Source organism: Eretmochelys imbricata, chromosome 1 (assembly GCF_965152235.1).
Source record: "Eretmochelys imbricata isolate rEreImb1 chromosome 1, rEreImb1.hap1, whole genome shotgun sequence".
Taxonomy (NCBI): domain Eukaryota; kingdom Metazoa; phylum Chordata; order Testudines; family Cheloniidae; genus Eretmochelys; species Eretmochelys imbricata.
Window position 1 is genome coordinate 160,196,988 of NC_135572.1, and position 19,240 is coordinate 160,216,227.

General features: G+C 41.4%; 1 protein-coding gene across 3 annotated transcripts in view; it reads right to left on the reverse strand.

The window, feature by feature from the left end:
• Nucleotides 1-19,240, reverse strand: part of BACE2 (beta-secretase 2) — a 60,055-nt gene that overhangs the window by 4,424 nt on the left and 36,391 nt on the right. Inside the window, exons 3-8 of one of the 3 annotated variants that reach the window (XM_077818317.1) lie at nt 14,187-14,403; nt 12,201-12,329; nt 9,934-10,068; nt 6,882-6,983; nt 3,734-3,883; nt 2,019-2,187 (exon numbers count right to left, since the gene is read on the reverse strand). In XM_077818317.1, coding sequence (XP_077674443.1) covers nt 2,019-2,187; nt 3,734-3,883; nt 6,882-6,983; nt 9,934-10,068; nt 12,201-12,329; nt 14,187-14,403 — 902 coding nt within the window. The remainder of the gene's footprint in view (nt 1-2,018; nt 2,188-3,733; nt 3,884-6,881; nt 6,984-9,933; nt 10,069-12,200; nt 12,330-14,186; nt 14,404-19,240) is intronic. The other 2 variants (XM_077818334.1, XM_077818327.1) reach the window with 2 other exon arrangements.

A 19,240-nucleotide genomic window follows, 5' to 3' on the forward strand; every position in this document is an offset into this window, starting at 1 on the left:
TGAAGGGGTAAGTGAGAAAGAAGGGTCTGAAGATTTGGGGAATCTGTCTGTACAACTTGTGAATTCTCTCCTCCAGAGTGGTGAGGAAACTGAGGCAGGGAAATGCGTGTAGAGTTTATTATTTTTGTACAGATCTGTGTATTTATTGTGCACTTAAAGAGCAATGGTGTTAGAATCCTGTGCAGTCTGTATTTGTGTTTTTTGTTAACCTGTGACCCCCCAAAGCACCCACACTACTGGAATTCTGAGAGGGGGTGTGTTTAAGATATGGGGGGGATGGGGCGTGAGAGTCTGAGGAGTCAGCCCTACTCCCAGGAACTAGCAACTGGACCACAGGATCTATGCTTTCAGGAAGATCAGCACCCCCAGGAGAGTGCCTAGGGTCTCCAAGATGGGGCAGTGCCTAGACTCTGAGGTCCAGAGGCTTAAAGCACATGGGATCCAGCCAGCAGTTAGTTCCCTCACAGCAGTGTGGTGCATGCCTGATAGGGGATGTTTGACTGGCACATCTTGGAGAACTTGAAGGGTTGAGCAAGCAAGAAAGGTTCCCAGAGATAAGCTAGTTCTTACCTTTACCAAGTCAAACCTCAAAAGAAGTTTGGGGTTCAGTTCAGTGACTGGTTTTGGTCCAGTTCTTAATTTTTGCTAATTATATTTAATCCCTATTTAAAAGGCCATAAAACCCAGCAAATTCAAAGTGCAGATCAATGTTCTATCATTAACCACCAACCCTGTTTCATTATATAACCAGGGACGAGAAACTATGTATTCAACAAGCTCTCAAAAGTGAGGAAATGTAATCAGTAATTCAGTTTATTTTAAGCCGGTGAATAGGCTTAAGAGTCCCACTAAAATACAGTAATACAGTTGCTATGGAAGTCATGGTTTGGCCCCTGTGGGAAGCCAGTTATGCTGATTAATCTCTTTATACCATGCTGACTGTTTACCATGCATACTCATGGTTTTCTGATGAAAAATTCGTTTACTAGACCTCTTGTATATCCATAATATGGAAGCTGTCAAGAAGTGAATTCAGAGTAACTAGTGTATTTGGCCATGTATCAACTTTCACATGTATGTGGGAATTGCCACATCTGCAGAATAGCCTGTTTTAGACAGTGGCTTACATCACATGAAGAAAGCAAGTTCTCATAATAAACATGGACAAATGTTACTATACCACAATGCTGAGGAGGTTGGTTGAGAGAGGAATTCTTCCCGGCACCAGCTGGTGATCAGTTTATATCCTAGCTAATATAAATACAGATTCTATTCTTATTCAGCAAGTGTAATCCCTTTTCTTTGAAGTAAGATTCTCAGAACTGTATGAAGTACCCACATTTCATGGATTTATGACAACGACAGGGCACAGAGAGAGAGGAACCTGTTAGGTAGCCAGTTATGGCTCATTTGGCTCCCTGCCCACCAGCTTAGAAGCTGCTCTAAACTAAGTCAGCTGGCTAGGCTCACTTAAGGTATGTCTACACAGCTACAAAAGACCCATGGCAGCAAGTCTCAGAGCCTGGGTCATTTGACTCAGGCTCACACGGTGGGCCTAAAAATAGCAATGTGAGCATTTAGGCTTGTGATGGAGCCCAGGCTCTGGCACCCCACAAGGGGAATTACTGATGCACTCTCCTATGTTTCCCTAAAAACTAGTTAAGAGATGAGTGACAAGAGTTTACTCTGTACCCCTTGGTAACAACATTTCCTTAACCATTTGCTTAGGACCATCAAAAGCCTGTAAAAGTCTTTAATAAATTATATACACCTTTTCCAACCTTAATGTTTTCAGATACTAGTGAAAGGTCAGAAAGTCACAATTTTTACTCTTTTACAAGCTGTGCTGGCTTATTACTATGATCTCATCTTTACTGGCAATGGTGGAAAATTCGCATCAGCTTCTACTTATCTGCAAATTGCAAACTTGTAAAATGATTGTCCTTGTTGACAGAGCAGTTGATAAAGTTCCAGTTTTGAAAATGGCAGATATTTCCCATGGGGAATGTTTCTCTTACCTGCGCATGGACTAACTGCAAAGCCCACTCTCTTCTGAGCCCTGTCAAAGATAACATAGAAGCCCTCCATAACTGTAGCACCAATAACCAGGGCACTGGTGGACGAAGAGATGCCAAACCGGTAGCATTCTAAATTCTGTCCAATCCCAAGGATGGGTTGAATATAAAGCTGTTCATTTAAATAAATAAATAAAATAAGTAGCAGTAATCCACAGTATTTAGAAGATAATGACATTAGTCCATAACTGTGGATGCATGCAATAACACGGCTCTTAATCTGGAGTGTTCTCCAGAGCTTTTGATTTCTAATTTTGAGCACTCAGCAGTTCATAAGAAATGAATGAATTAGAGCAAGATGAGTGTTGTAAGATACTTAAAACTGGGCAGAGCGTCAGTGGAGTTAAGAACTAGGAACACTGGTTAAATTTGGACTTTTAATGAGCTGACTCTTAAAAGTCACCTTCACTTTCATCTAAGTGAACTTTTTACATTTTGTATTGTGTGTGTGTGTGGGGGGGGGGGAATGGATATGCACTCAAATTACAGAAATATTCAAAAGGATTATCTGGATGCAGTGGATCCAGAGAGCATTCATGTCAGCTTCAAGCCTCTACATGAATAAACTAAAGTCAGTTTCACACCCTTGTTTCTCACTCAGGGGATGAAAGACTGTCAAGCTACATGGTCAATACAGAAAAAGCTTACATCAAGCCTTTTCTCTATTTCATGTAAAGTTTACCTATATGTTTCAGCCAAGGTAAGAGGGTGTAAAACTGATGTTAATTGATGTTTAGTTCATATTGCCACCAACGCTGAAAAGGCGATCAGGAATTATATTGGTTTATGATTAAAGCAGAAGTGGCACATTATATTTTAAAAAACGGACAGTACATACTGCATCTAGGCTATAATGACAATAAAAACAAACTGGGAAATTGGCAAAGGGATAATAAGGTCCTTTGCCAAGAGTGCCATTTTCAGGAAGAAGTGCCTCACACTGTCATGGGAGAAAAGAGTACAAAAGCATTCTTGGAATTTTTCCTGACAATTTGAAAACTCCCCCTTCTGCTCCACAGTTAGCGAAAAAATGGGGATGTTTTTGCAAAGTGTCATTGAAATTTTTCCCTTTTAAAATTTAGCTTTCAAATTTCATCAGAAATGTTCAGCAGATCTAGAAGTAGTCCTGTTCAGACAACCATTAAAAACATTTTTTGTAAGTAGGAACTCCAATGATAGTTAAATAAATGACTGGGATTGATTATCTGTGCATCACCAAAATAGCTTTATACAAATGGGATGAGAAGGCAAGCTGAATGCAAAGATGAAAGAACTATGTCATCATAAAGTTTACTTCTCTGTTGCTGTAAGGAATTATTAGACTGTAGTCAGAGTAGCAGCCGTGTTAGTCTGTATTCACAAAAAGAAAAGGAGTACTTGTGGCACCTTCTAGACTAACAAATTTATTTGAGCATAAGCTTTCGTGAGCTAAAGCTCGCTTCATCGGATGCATGTATGGTAACACCCATTGTTTCATGTTCTCTGTGTATATAAATCTCCCCAATGTATTTTCCACTGACTGCATCCAATGAAGTGAGCTGTAGCTCATGAAAGCTTATGCTCAAATAAATTGGTTAGTCTCTAAGGTGCCACAACTCCTCCTTTTCTTCTTTAGACTGTAGTGTGGCTGATCAAATCCAAATAAGACAAGTTCAAACCTGTGGTAGGATAGTGATCCGAAATGATCTGCTAGAGTTTTCATCTCTCAGGTAGATAGAAAGTTTAGGAAATAAGGAAAATGGTGTTTTGGTTTTATCCCAGCATGCAAGCTGGGAACCAGTCCAGAATCCAGAGGAGAATGTTTGGATCTATGGAAAAAAATGTGATACACACATGTTACATATCCTCTAATAGATGCATATAACAATAATTTTAATCTCTTTAATATTCAGGCATGCTTTCTTCTCCCTTAACTAGGGGAGTTCAAGGGTGGACAAGTCCAGTGGAGGTGTTTGTCGTCTTCTGTGATAAAACGTATGAAGCTTGTGTCCATTATAAGCCATCAGTGAGGTCATGTCAACCCTTCAGGCTGTTCTAATGCATCAAACTGATTAGTGTTAAGACAGTTTATTAAAAAACCTTATTGTGGCATAAACACACATAAATATGCCTAGTGGTAGGATTTTGGAAGGACTGTGGGACATCAACATCTCTATTAGGTCTGTGGATCAAAACACTAATTTAGTCTTGGCAGCAGGGACAGAATAGTTAGAAACCATTTAACTAGCTGCAGTAAATATGTAGGCAGGATGGTCAAACTCATAAGCTCCCTGAGCAATTACTGCAACATTAACAAACAGGAAAAGTAGTAACTAGCCGTTACTCCTTCTCCACCCATTCCCCGAACTTTCATGTACATCTGGAGCTGAGCATAGATACAAAGAAGTAGGTACATTTTAAACCCAAACAGTCTAACAAAGTCAAGAACCTCCTCCCTTTTCCAGAGATACACTATTGTCTTCATGCGATTTCCAAGCTATGAATTTAGGGTCTTATCCAAAGCCTATTGAAATCAAAGGGAACCTTTCCACTGACTTCAGCAGACTTTTGATCAGGCCTTTAGTCCCTTTTCCTGCCTCACCCCTCATACAACTTGACATGCTTTTGAAATAAAATTGATGAACAGCGTTTCTTACTACAGCCATAGTATTAACCAAGCAAACAATAAACCCTTGCAGAGCTTCTCCGCCCAAGACAAACATCCTGTTCTACTCCCTGAAGCACATAAATGTTGACATGATGCCAGACAAGACAAACACACTTCCTGAATCCTGTGCCGTACTTTGTGCCTGTTCCTGTTTCCTTATGAAACAGCACACACCACACAGTACCTTGCTGTACGAAACACCATCACACCAAACATTCTGTGTAGGCGAACAAAAAAGCTAAACCCAACTTCCTCTTACATGGTTTATTTATGCGTATTCACCAAAATAGACTCTCATAACAAATTGAAGCCATATACCCAGAAATTAATTATATAGAAAATTCCAGTGGTGACACGTGTTTGCAAACATGGCTTAAAACTTTCTCTAAAGTCTTAAAATAAATATGTGAATAAAAAAACCCCTACCGTTTGGAAGTCAGAGCACAGTCATCAATCATTTAGACTTCAACATTTCCTAATGCAATACCTGTCTATTATTCTTGTATAACCCCCATTACTATAGTATCTGAGCACCTCACAATCTTTAATTTAGCCTCACGTCATCACTGAGGTAGAGAAGTGTTATTATCCCTGTTTCACACATGGGGAACTGAGGCACATAAAGATTAAGTGACTTACTCAAGGTCACATGCAGAGCAGGGAATTCAGCCTGGATTTCTAAAGTCTGAGGTGAACATCTTAACTACTGAACTGACCTTGGTCCCTTTAGGACAAGGTCTGCTCAACTGATGCCATAGTACTCCTCCCACATGGTGTGTGGGGTTCACTTATTTTACAAAGAATGGGTGACATCATCCTAACAGCAGTGTTTGGAGAAATGTTTTGAGATGGTGATCTGCTCATTTCCACAAAGGACTCTGAAAGATCAAAGTTGCCCGTGGGCTATCCAGCACTGAACAGGCTGCTCTGTGTTAAGGGCTTCAGTATGGCAAGGTGGCGAGCACTGTTCCTGGGCCAGCCAAGCACTTAATCATGGGAGTTGTCCCCACTGAAGTCAATGGGCTACTTGTGTGCTTGAAGTTAAGCACATGCCAAGTGGTTGGCTGGCCCAGGACAGAGTGCTCAGCACTTTGAAGGTCTCAGCCTTTGGTCTGAACTACTCAAAAATAATCTAGAAAGAAAATACTTCTTTTCTCTCTCAACCTTCTCTACGAAGATAGACCTTGCAATCTGAAAAATACTGTGTGCTGGCATTAGGCCTGGACAGGGCAAGACTATACAGTTTTGAATGCTTGCTTTGATTTCAAGAATAATAGTTTCTCACATTACACTTGTCTGCCTTATTTTTATATGCCAAACCAATATATTTTGGGAGGCATGGCTTTATACCACATAAATGGACCATGCAGGTCATTAAAATAAAGGATTTTAGCCAAATTTAAGAATCCCCCTCCCACCACCACTTTTTAACAGAATGTTAATCTAAGCAAATGTCATATTTCAATGAAACAGTGCCTTCCACGAGCGAAACATGTTGAAAGTGGTACTACAGCACTGTGTTGCGGTAGAAAGTACAGCTACTGAAATATATTGGATGCTAAACACGATCCTGCTAACATTACTCATGTGAGTCAGAGTCTGACACTCTGACTCCCCCTCCATGAACAGTTCTGATTTCAGTAGGACTGGTTCCAGAGCAAGATGCTTCTAAACATAATGGTGGCAGAATCAGGCCCATAAGTAGCTTTATAGATATGAATAGTCTCATTGAAGTCCACGAGACTCTAATGACAGTAGGCATTATGCCTGACAGGAAGTGCTCGCAGAATCAGCCCTTTATGTTTCATGAACATTTACTTTTGAATCAGTGAAACTAATTGTCAGACCCAAGTGCACTGAATTTGAGAAGCAGGGAATCACATTAATGGTTCTTCAGTGCATCAGAACAAGCATTATGCCACTGCAATAGTTCTCAACCTTTTCCATATTAGGACTCCTTTTTCCACACTGGAACCCGACCCTACCCAGAGCCATCGCCCATTTAGCAACGTGGGCGGGGTGATCGCAACCTCCAGACACATGAGTTCGGGACCCTCCAGATTGAGAGCTCACGAACTCTAGTGCTAGACAACACCCGAAAATATCCACATGCAGGTTTTCCTTCAAGGAACAAGGCAGGTTTTACAAGATCAGCTTACCAAAGATGTGTGCACAATTGCTTCGACCACAGCATTGAAGACTTTCTGGGGCAGGCGGAGGAGAGTGGTGCCACTGTCTACTATTGCTTTGTCCGCATTATACTACGAGAACAAGAGGGAAGGAGCACAGTTAATATACTGTATGCGAGTTAAATGGTGTAGTCAGTTGCTTCATAACAATGACTAGACTGTTCTTTTTCAGTAGCAGTGCTTATCATACGAGTCACCATCAACAATACAAATGTCAAACACTTCACCTACTTTTTACCTCTGTTTCTGTAGTAGACAAAAAAAAAAAAAAGGCAGAAGTGCACAAGGAACCACTGAACCAGAATGATGAATTCAAGTCTTATCACATTATAATCCATGCTTGCAAAATTGACATGTTTCTCTTCTCATATACAAAATCCAGTAAATTAAGAAGCTTCTCAAGCATAAGTACAGTATATGAATACATAAACATTAACAAGGCATGCCTTTTACAAAATACCTGTTAGTGACTATTGTTAATGATAGAAACATGTGGAAATGGTAGGGGTTTTTCTATGAACTTCTTTTTCTATCAATTGAACCAATATATGCAACATTATTTAGGAGTTGGATGTTTATGGCACAATTAAAAAAAAACAAACAAGGAAACAGAGTCTTTAATTAGTTTACACTCTTAAATTACAGAAGTAACACCACAATTTTAAATCCTTAAGTTTAATGAATATCAATTACATGGAATATTTTTAATGAAGTTCTGAAATGCACTGATGAAACTCAAATCTGGTTAAAACCAAAAGATACTTTGGTTTTCTTTTGGTAGTGCTTGGTCCTGCAGATTGCTGAGCACTGCTAAAAGAAATGCGGAGAGTTTAAGCATTATATCAAACCATTTAGTGTTCATTCAGCATGTGTGCAGAAATGCTTCTATGGAGCAGAGGGAAAGGGAATTGAGGGAGGAGGTTGTGGTCAAGACATGTATGTTTAACTAACACACAAACAAACAAACCCCACAAGCTAGTGAACACAAATGATAAGCACAGCAGTCATGTTTATTATTTTCAGTTACTCCTGTCACCACCAACTAGCATCTCAGAGCTGCACTTGGAAGTAGTTTATAGCAAACACAGTCATGATGGCCATCCACTGACAGAAATACATGTGAAGGTGCAAAGAAAGCAATATTACTCACAACCTAACAGCTCAATGCTTTCTATGCTAGTCACAGTGTGTTTAGACCCACCAGTATGCAAAGCCTGCTCGCCTTAGATTAACCTTACTGGATCACAGACAACAATCCACCAGATGCGGCAGCTATGCTGGCAACTCAGCACTTCGCTCCCCCAAATCCTCACCCCGAAGGATCAAGACCGTAACTGCAATAGAATACTAGACAGCTTGCCAGGATTGAAGAAAAGAGATTAGATTTTCCAGAGAGGAAAGGAGGACTGTTGTCTCTTGTGACTGTAAGTTTTACAAAAATGCTCTATTTCCTAATTCATTAGCAAATACTGAAGGGTAAGTCCAGTGGATCACAATTCATCCTCCCAGGGTAATCATTGTGCATCTATGCAAATTCAGAAGGACTAACGAGCTAGCTAACCTTATAACTACTCTGACCTTTGTCTACTGTTTAGCTCCTAAACTTTAATTAGGGGTCTGCTTTGATCGTGACAGGGACTATGTCTTCAGACTTCTGTACAGTGACTAGCATGGCCTGGGCATTCTAAAAATGACAGAAAATAATAGCAGCAACAGTACCTGCAAAAATATTTAACTTCAGTGATAAAACTAAAGATTTAAGTGGCAATTTTTTTTGTGAAGGACTCATACCAAAAGGCTACAGAAGCAATGGCAACCCACTTCTCACCAGTACCATTTCAAGGTGCTTGTTACACAGTGGCTGCAGCCGAGCACCCCTTGTGGCCAGCGGTGCTTCTGCAATGCTCTGCCTCCTTTTCGCTTTGTTCAGGACTCCTTAAACAAAACTGCACACAGTCTTGCTCATCCGCTCAGAGCCCTTCTTGGGGCCCGGTTTATTTGTTAAAACACGAGTTCCAAAAAAACAAACACAAAAACAAAATCTTGCACCTAGCATTACACTGGGCATAGTCTCTTCCCACTGTCAGAGCCGATAGAGAAGATGCTAGGGCCTAGCTTGCCTTCTCCCAAAGGAAAAACAAAACTTTCAGCTAAGTCTTCTTACCCAGCCCCAAATTCCTTCATCAGGGACCACTACAGGAGACCCCCTCTCCCTGCAGCTTCACTCTGCAGGTCCCCTTCTAGTTTTACCCTCACTCAGGGCCGTCCCTAGCTGTTCTGGGGCCATACGCAGCTCCCGCATGGGGTGTGGGGGGAGAGGGGGCGCCCAGGCCTCCATGTGGGAGGGGATGGGCAGGGCTGGCTTGGAGGATAGGGGGGAAGCACCCCCCAGCACTCACCAGCAGCGCAGCTGGGTCAAGGTCACTGCACTTCCCACCGCTGGTGAGTGCAGGCCTAGCCCTGCTGCAGTCCTCAGGGGCGGGGGCCATGGGGAAGAGGCGGAGCAGGGGCTGGAGCAGCATGCAGCTGCACAGGGCACCAGGAAATTTAGGGCAGCTGCATACTTTGCATATGGGTAAGGACCGCTGCACCATCACTGAATTCCCTCAGACCCTTTATAGCCCAAAGGCAGCCCTGCCCTCTTAATTGGCTCAACTGGGAGCAGATGTTCTGGCACAGAGGCACTGGACCTATTTCAGTAACCTTGGGCCAGCCACCCTGCGACAGTGCTGTTTGAAACATTTTCCTTTTCATGTGTTTGGCATATATACAAACACATCGTATTGTTTAAGATGTACAAAGTTTGTTCTTTTTCACGGGTTGTCACCAACTTTTAAATCTTGTAAAGAGGGCTGCAACATACTTCCATATAGAAGGGCAATACATTTCAGAGTTTAACTCTGATTGCTTCACTTTTTGTTTTAAACCAAATGAATGGACTCTTTGCTTAAAAAATAGTTAGGGTGGTGTTTTGTTTTGTTTTTTTAAACCTATAGGCAAACAGTATTCTCATTGCAAATACCTCTCTGCAGTCCAGGTTAAGGTTCTGGCCTCCAACTTCCAGTTTGAGAATTTCAATCTGGTAATACCACTCCTCCTTTATAGGTGTGTACCAGATATCACCCTTGTACAAACTTGGTTCAATTCCACCCAGGATCTGAAGAGACAAAATCGTAAGTTTCAGAGTAATGCAAACTCCCCCCCGTACTTGCATAAAAACTAAGAAAACTGTGATTACACAGGGCAAATACATTTTACTGAGCTCCATCTGCAAAAATTCAGTTGTTGAACACAATTGGATAAAAGGATATGTTTCAAGTATTTCAAACGTCAAGATGCCAGAGGGCACTTGCTATAGTTAACAAGTCAAAGTCCTATTTAGGACCTCCTCTTGAAATGTCCTAAGTGCCCGCAACGCCTGCCAACTTCAAATTGATTTCCTTATGGGCGTTCCCTTCTTGAGTTAAAATTAAACAGGGTTTTTAATGATACTGCCAAGGCTGAATCTAGGCAACACACAAGAATGGGAAAGAGCATTTAGCCTTCACATGAAAAATTCACTTAAGAGTACAAAAGAGTTAATATAGCCTAATAATGCAATTTTTAGATGCACTTAAGAGAAATGCAATATGGCAGTTGAGTCAATGCTACCATTATTAGTTCCTGGTAGCATTTCCATTTCTGTTAATTGTACCTTTGATACACTAAAGTTAGTTAGTTTTAATTTAAGGCCATTTCTTGGTCTTACTGACCTCCATGGTAGCATTCTCTGAAATGCTTCCAGTTCCACATGTAGATAGGCAGAACTACAGGTCTCAATGTGTGGATGAGATGATGGTGTAGGGAGGCAGGTTTTAGGTTTATTAGGAACCTTTGAGGAAAGGAGGAGCCTATACAGGAAAGATGAACTCCACCTAAACCAAAATGGGACTAGACTGCTGGCATGTAAAATTGAAAAGGTTGTAAAGGATTTTTTTTTTTTTTTTTAAACCAAGGGCTGGGGGAAAGCCAATAGGTGCAGAGGAGCATGTGGTTTGGGCAGAGACATCCCTTAGGGATGAATTTATTAAAGGGGGAACTCTATAGTCTAACACAAAGAATAGGAAATAAAATCGGTAAAGTGCAGGTAGTAGCTAGTGAGGAACAGTCACACATAAAAGAATCCAGTTAAAATATAAACACATGGAGGCAAACAACTGACTATTGACAAAATATACAAGTGCTTATATACAAATGCTAGAAGACGAAATACTAAGACTAAATACTAAGATGAAGAAAGATGAGTGCCTGGCATGAAATGAGGATATTGATACAATAGGCATTGCAGAAACTTGGTCGAATGAAGATAATCCATGGGACACGGTAATAATGGGTTTCCACTTTTGGAAAGGAAGATAATGTCTGTCTGTATCTGCACAAGTTTTTTCATGAAGTTGATGGATAAAGGGGTACAAAATATACTGGAATGACAGTTCATGCTGGTGGGTGAGTGGAACTCATCGCCAAGGGATGTTGTGAAGGCCAAAAGGATAACTGGGTTCAACAAAGAATTAGATAAGTTCATGGAGGATAGGTTCATTGATTGTATTAGCCAAGATAGCCAGGGACACAACCCCAAGCTCTGTGTGTCCCTAGATCTTCAACTGCCAGATGCTGGGATTAAATGACAGATCACACAAAATTATCCTGTTCTCTTCATTCCTTCTAAAGGCTCTGGCACAGGCCACTGTCAGAAGACAGAATATTGGGCTAGATGACTTGTATGGCCATTCTTATGTACAATAAGATCAGAATTTGCTCTTTGTCATATACATTTCTCAAGTGTATTAACTTACACATTTGTCAAAAATAACTGTAGCAAAAATTTGCAAGGAGTAGGGACCAGATTCTGCCAGCTTTATTCACATCAAGTACTACTTTATTCCGAGTGTTCCTATTAATTTAAATTATGTTACTTGCAGAGTACGGGACAACTCAGTGTGAGCAAAGGTGGTGAATCTGGCCTCAAGTCAAAAAGTTAAGGGACAGTGCTTCTTTCTTACAAGTTTCTAATTAAAAAGACAAAATTCAATATGAAATGTAGCGGTTGGCTCAAAAAACACCAAAAGAAAAAAACCCAAAAGGTAATTAGTGGAGCATATTTAAGTAAAAATGGATAAAAGGTGGAAAGAATAAAGAGGCACTTTAAACTCTGTAAATTAAAATAGATTTCTTATGTTTATTAACTCTGGAAAGCGAGAGAATGATTAGTTTGAATGATTTTTCCCTTTCAGACTGACAGATACCCACAAGACTACCTCCGTTGGTACCACTTCCAGAAACAGGCCTTCCAGCTCCACACATCTGCAGGGAGAAAACGTTGGGAATCTCCGCTTGACTCACAAGGGAATCAAAGAATGTCCCCACAGAACTTGACGGCTAGAGTATGTTGAGGGGGAAAAAAAAAAAAGGAAGAAAAAAGCAGATAAATGCAGGATTATTCGCTCAGATGATAAACTGCTTTAAGAATAATTTTAAATAGGTTTTGTAGAAACAAGCGAATCAATCACAAAATTCCCCTTCAGTGGACGAAGATGAATTTCTGACAACTGATCGATGAACAAACACTCCAGATTTAAATAATTAATTAAAAGGAAAACAGAACAGACAAACTTTTGTCATTTCCCTGTCTTTAGATATTTCTCACAGACATTTTTATTCTTGGCCATTGATACATGCATCCAGAAGACAACAGTGTACTCATTGATTGCAGTATTGGCTCCTGACAAAGCCTACGCATTTCACTGCTAAAAGCACCGAAGGGCACTCAATTTCTGCAGAAGGATTTGCCATATATTGCATTGTGGGTCAGCAGAAGAATCAGGAATCAGTTTTCCCTGCCACTTTTCCACGATCAAACGGCAGCATTTTAGAGCTCAATCATCCAGCAGTTCAGATTTGAACGCTAATCTTCAGTTTCTAAATCTTACCTTCCTTCCTTTGGAACGGGTGGAATATCAAAATGCACCTACCACAATTAACTATTGGTTTAATAATTGGTGTCATACACTACATGTCTAGAGTGATACTGTGCCCCCACGCTAGCCTTTACACTTTCTATAAAAGCAGTTAAGCTGAGCAGGTTTATATTGAGATATATCAGCTCTGCATTTCATAACACTTGGGTATTTGTTCAGCACACAGAACACTAGGGCCTGATCCTGTGAGGTGTGCACCCTTAGAACTTCACAAGACCAATGCCTTAATAAAAAGAGAGCAAAACCCTTAAGTATGTTATTTGCCTAATCAGCAATTTGAAAAAGAGCTCCCTTCCCTCCCTGCTACCCTCAGTGACAGCAAATTACAGTAAGGAAGGTTCAACTCAATGTAATTGCCATCCAATTATGTGTAAAGAATTCCAGTTCTGGTGGCAACTGATAACACATTTTACGTTATAAGTGGGCAAGTTTGAGTTTCTAGATTTCTCAGGGCAGCACAATGAATGTAGAGTTAAGGTAGTTTGGGTAGTCTGATTTTCATCTCCAGATCTCTAGAGTTATTGTAAATTTAACCTTTTTCCTCCAAATTTCCTGGCTTTTTAATAGTAGGGCTTTGTGTGGTTTATAAAAATAATACCCTATGCACGTTTTTTTCCTCTCTTACGTTACAGATATACATACTCCAAATCTCAATGTATGTTTGGTTTTTGTTTGTTTGAAATAAAATCAGCAACATGGGGCTTTGCCTAGAACATGCATCAGCTTCCAAGCAAGCATAAAGAGATTCACCAAGAACGCTCCATGTCCTAGCCTTATATATATTAGGAGATGTGTGGCCTCCTACCAGACGTTACTTACCCGGGTGCTGTAGTATGTTCAACAGCCAAACCTTCCACTACTAGAAGATTGTTCAGGCCAAATGAGCAAAAACTGGGTCATCAGCCCCCAGACAAGCCTAAATCCTCATTGGGGGTAACAGCTCCATTTAGGTTTCAGAGTAGCAGCCATGTTAGTCTGCATTCGCAAGATGCTACAAGTACTCCTTTTCTTTTAGCTCCATTTAGGTTTGCTGGGATCTGCCAAACCTATAGGCTCCCAGCGGACATGGCGTAACTGGCAGGAAGCCTTGACAATTTTGCTAAGGGCTTGTGGGGAGAAGGCGGGGGGGGGGAGGACAAGGAGTCTAAAGCCTTCAGGGGAATGATCCATGACATCTGAAAGCACCTCCCTTCATTACCCTGTTTTTATTTTTTGCTTTATTTTAATCATGAAAGGTGGGGTGGGGGAGGAGCCTTACCTTGGCTAAGGCATCATAAGCAAGTCCAAGGATTCCATGCCATTTAATCCCCGGTAAAAAGAAATTCTCTGAGTCCAGAATGGTAGCAATGTTGACAGTGTAAGTGCCATTGATTCCCTTTGGAATAGTAATGACATCAGTGCCAAGCACTCCAGTCCAACTTCCTTGAGTATACCGAACAGTGACATCAGTGCCTTGTGACTTATATGTACTTGACCTATACAACGGGGTGGGAGAGAGAAGAGATGCTATAAAATAAATGAACTGCTCCTTTATCATGCAAATACTGTTTAACTTTTTTTTTTTTCCATGAGTAGGCATAATTTAAAGTGACTTCTGGAAAACAAATCACATATACTCCAGGAGGATTGTCAGGGTAGAGAATGGAAAGAGAAATTGACCCCCTATTTTGGTATTTAACCCCTTCAGTGATTAAACTCTTCAGGATTTGAGATGGCTTTTTAATCGGGGATTGTACTAGACACTGTACAATAGGACCCGGATTCTGGCTGCACCAGTACCACTATAGAAATAAATAATAGTGCATTCAGTGAGAAGGTGGGTGAGGTAATATCTTTTATTGGACCAACTTCTGTTGGTGAGAGAGAGACAAGCTTTCAGGTTAGTTTCCCAGACCTGAGGAAGAGCTCTGTGTAAGCTTGAAAGCTCATGTCTCTCACCAACAGAAGTTGGTCCAACAAAAGATATTACCTCACCCACCTTGTCTCTCTAATATCCTGGGACCAACACAGCTACACCACCACTGCAAACATTCAATTTACAGGAAACTGAATAGCTCTGTGTTCAAAACTGAAATGCCAAGCTAATTTAATAGTTTTAGACAGACACTTAATTAACGTTATTAAAAATTCCATTTTGGGTAAATAGGAATGTAATTCCTAGTTACATAGCAACAGAACATAAGTTATATGCATTTCAGGCAGTCTTAATTGTAATTCAAGGAAGGAGACAGATTTAATAGTGACTCATTGACTTACAAGAGGAGGGAGAAAAGTTCTGTATAGACTTGGGGCAACAGAAGTTTAGGAACAGCAAGTCAAAGAGAAGGGCAGAAGGAATCATGAGTTCCGAAAGGAAGGAAGGAAGGGGCAAATCCACGCAGGGTTTTGGAAACTAGAAATGTTTTATGTTATTGGGTTTGGAGATTGACAAGGAGACAGATAAAGTGAGGTAAGATGAGGTTGGTACGGTCCTACTTCCTGAAGAAAGTCTGAATACAGCATTCTGAATGCTAACATTCAGGACTTGATTCTACACCACTAAAGTCAGTGGGAGTTTTGCCCTTGACTTCAATGACAGCAGAATCAGGGCCCCACCAAGCACATGTGTGCAGGGCTGGTATCAGAAAATGGAATTGCCATAGCCTAGTGCTTTATTTTCAGACAGACATGCCAAAAGCCATTCTTTAAAAGCTAAAAGCGTAAGTCATATTTAGGAGCCTTGACGTAGGCACTAAAACAGAGGGCTTAGGATTTTATTTTTTGAAGGCCCTGTTTCTAACAAGAACATAACCATCATTTCATGAACTTCACAATGATTTTTTTTTTTTTTTTTTTTTTAACATTACAGGAGAGCAGTGAAACTTGAATTTCTTGTGACTGGCTTTTGGTCCAATTTCCTGGCAATCAGTGTTTTAGTGCCAAATAACAGGGCTTAGTTTAGTTCAATACGTCTTTACCAGCACAGAGTAAGAACCACCTTTGCTGGGAGCCTGTAAGTTAGTGAGTTTTATAGTGATGACTAAATATGTGTAAATACGTAAAACAGTATTATCATGTATAATTTAAATATATAGCAGTGAATATACATTAAAGACAAGCTGTGCTTGTTGAACCATCTGTATTTGGTTCTCAGCACACATTTATATTCAATTAAATATGAAGATGTGCTGGATGAAAATTTTTTGCATCAAAATCCAAAACCAAGCAAAATTCCCCTAACCTCCAGCGTTCATGGGAATCTTGAGGAAGAGTGCAGCGAGCCTATGCAACACAACACAGCATCCTCTTCCAAAATTGTGCATTGTATCTTTGCAAATCACAGTGAAGTTGAATAGTTTACTTTACATGGTTTTTTAAATTATTATTATTATTATATATAAATAAAAATGGTCCAACCTCCAAGGACAGGAACATTTTGAATTCATAACCTGATACCTTTCCCCCCCAAAATTGGGGGGAAAACCCCACCAAAATGGTTATCACATTAACATACCTCAGCACTTTTTTTCCTTGAGAACCAACATAGCTGTGAATATTTTTGTTACAAGGATTCCAGATTTTTTCCCCCTCCCAAGAGGCAAGTGGAAGCTGGTCAACTCACTTGTTTCCTTTCCTGTGAACTTACTCTGTAACAGGGCCTTGCGTAAGCTCAGCAGAGCCAGGGAAAAAACACATGAAACTTATTAGGTCAGTAGCAAGGAGTGTGGTGTATAAGGGACTGCATGAGCATCCACGATTGCATAGGAGGCTCCCAGTTTTTCCATATAATCATGACATTCCCTAGAAAGGAGAACTCCTTTCATGCTCAGTGGAAAACTCCTTTAGAAACCCCAGCCTGGTCTGCATGCGATTCCCACAGCCCTCGTTGAAGAGAAGGATGCAAAAGCTTTCTTTGGAGCTCAACCTCCAGTCCAAAAAGGGGGAAAGGCAAGCACTCTCAAGAAGCAGAGTGTCAGCTTTCTTGCATACCTAAACTTCTGGCCCATGAACAAAAGACCAAATTATAGTCTCAAATACTGCCCTCCATCCACCCCTGCACAGGGGACCCCTGGCTATTTTGTTGGACTATCAAGCAGCCAAACTGCAGTTTTCAACTTAAAATTTTTCACTTAAATTTGAAGCCCTTATGCCTAGTGGTAGGGGAAAAGAAAAAAAACCTAAACTCCATTCTCCATTCACAGATTCCCTAAAATTAAGGGCTGTCTAACCATTAAAAAGTCATTGTGGTCCGTAAGAGTCCATAATCCTCAAAAAGAAAAAAAAGAAAGGTGAACTAATGCACCACTCCTAGGGGCACTTCTTCAATGCCACTTTCCTAGTGTTACCTTTAGTACAGTACATACTGAAACTGTACTTTTCTCTTATCTTAATGGCACTTCTTTTCTAATGCACTTATGGATTTCTTTAGAAAGTCTGGCTACAGAGTCTATTCTTCTCTTCTCCATTAGGGAAAAAAAATCACTTCCTTCATGCATCTGAATTAGAGATATTCTTCTTTAATTGCAGTTTTATCCAGCACGCTCCCCTACAAATTTTGAAAATACCTGCTTCCAATAGCACATCTTCATGAACTTCCTGCCAGGTGTGTACCTCAGTCACTAAACATGTCCCAGAACCAGCTGAGCATCCGCTTTCCTTAAATTTCAGAAGCAGTCATACCACCTTTAACTTGTCACTGCTACAGTTGTGTTAACGTGATTGTGTATACCATTTGTACTGCACCTAGCACAATGGGGCACTTGATCCAGGGGTGAAAGTAAGTCTAGGGACTTATCGGTACAGGGCTGGGCTGGGGTCGGCTCTGGCCCCCAGAAGGGGCGGGGCCTCAGGCGGAAGGGGCGGGGCTGAGGGAGGTCAGAGCCAGCCCCAGCCCACCCTGTACCAGCAAGTGCCTCCTTCCCCCTCCCTGGGGTAACAGTGGCAGCCAGGGGCTCTGGCAGTGGTTTAAAAGGGTCCTGGGTGGTAGCGGCGGCCAGAGCCCTGGGCCCTTTAAATCGTCCCCGGATTCCGCCGCTTCCCCAGGGCTCCGGGGATGGAGCTCCGGCTGCCGCTACCACCCCGGGCCCTTTAAATCGTCCCCGGAGCCTGCCAGAGTCCTGGGGAAGCAGCGGCGGGTCTCCGGGGACGATTTAAAGGGTCCAGAGCTCGGCCGCTGCTACCGCCCCAGGCCCTTTAAATTGCCACCCCAGCCCCGCCGCCACTACCCCAGGGCTCCGGCAGCAGGGCTCTGGAGGCAATTTAAAGGGCCGGGGGCTCCAGCCTCTGCTGGGAGCCGCAGGCCCTTTAAATTGCACCTGGGGAAGCCGATCCAGCCCGGGGCTTACCGGCTTACTTTCACCTCTGACCTGATCCCAAATGAAGTCTCAAAGCAGTATTGTAATATTAAAACAATTGTATAAAATCAAAATTGGGTCTGAATAATTGGCAATATTTATGAAGGAATCTGAAGGGGCTGGGGAAAGGGAGAGAAAAAAGGGGGCAGGTAAATTTGGGGGGGCTTGTGTGGGACAACAGAGTATGGGAGAGCGTGAATTGATGGGGAAGGGGCTGGGCGGATAAAGAAGGGGGCAAAAAAAAGTGTGAAAAATTACAGCTTTCCAAAACACCAGAGGACAGGAGGGATTAAGAAGAGAGAGTCCTTCTCTTCTTAGCAAGAAGTGAGATCTCCTTGTGTGAATGCATTTAAAGGTTGAATTTGAAGCTTGAAATGATCACACACAAATTAGGGGTGAAGGCTTCCATATAAAAAGCTCAAAAATACCTGAAGGCAAAAAAAAAATCATTTATAAATGGTCATTGTTTTTAAGCCCCCTTTTTTAGGGGGAGGAGGGGAAGGGGGATGGGAAGAAGAGGAGAAAAATCATACTTCTGATTTCTGAATACATGTGGCTAGCAACATTGAGAGCATCTAACCCTTATTCTATAATTCACTTTCCCTCATTTATTAGGAGAGTGACAACCCATCAGCATCCTGGGATCTGATGACACCCTGGCGGAGGTAGTTTTATTCTATGGCATGTATATACACTTACTACATCTGCTCTGGACTGCATGACTAGAGTCAGCCAATATTTTCATCTGACTGATCCAAGAATGCTTTGACTTCTAGTAAGTTGTTCTAGTTCATGGTCCCAGTATTTTAAACGAACACAAAAAGAATCCTACACAAACCACATTGACCATGATTAGAAAATACAAGAGGCTCCAGCACTCCCTGAAAGGAGTGCACCGGAACTTCCGGGACAAATAAAGGGCCCTGACTTGCTTCCATGTAAAGCAACTATGGGGACTGTAGGGCCACTAGTGTTCTCC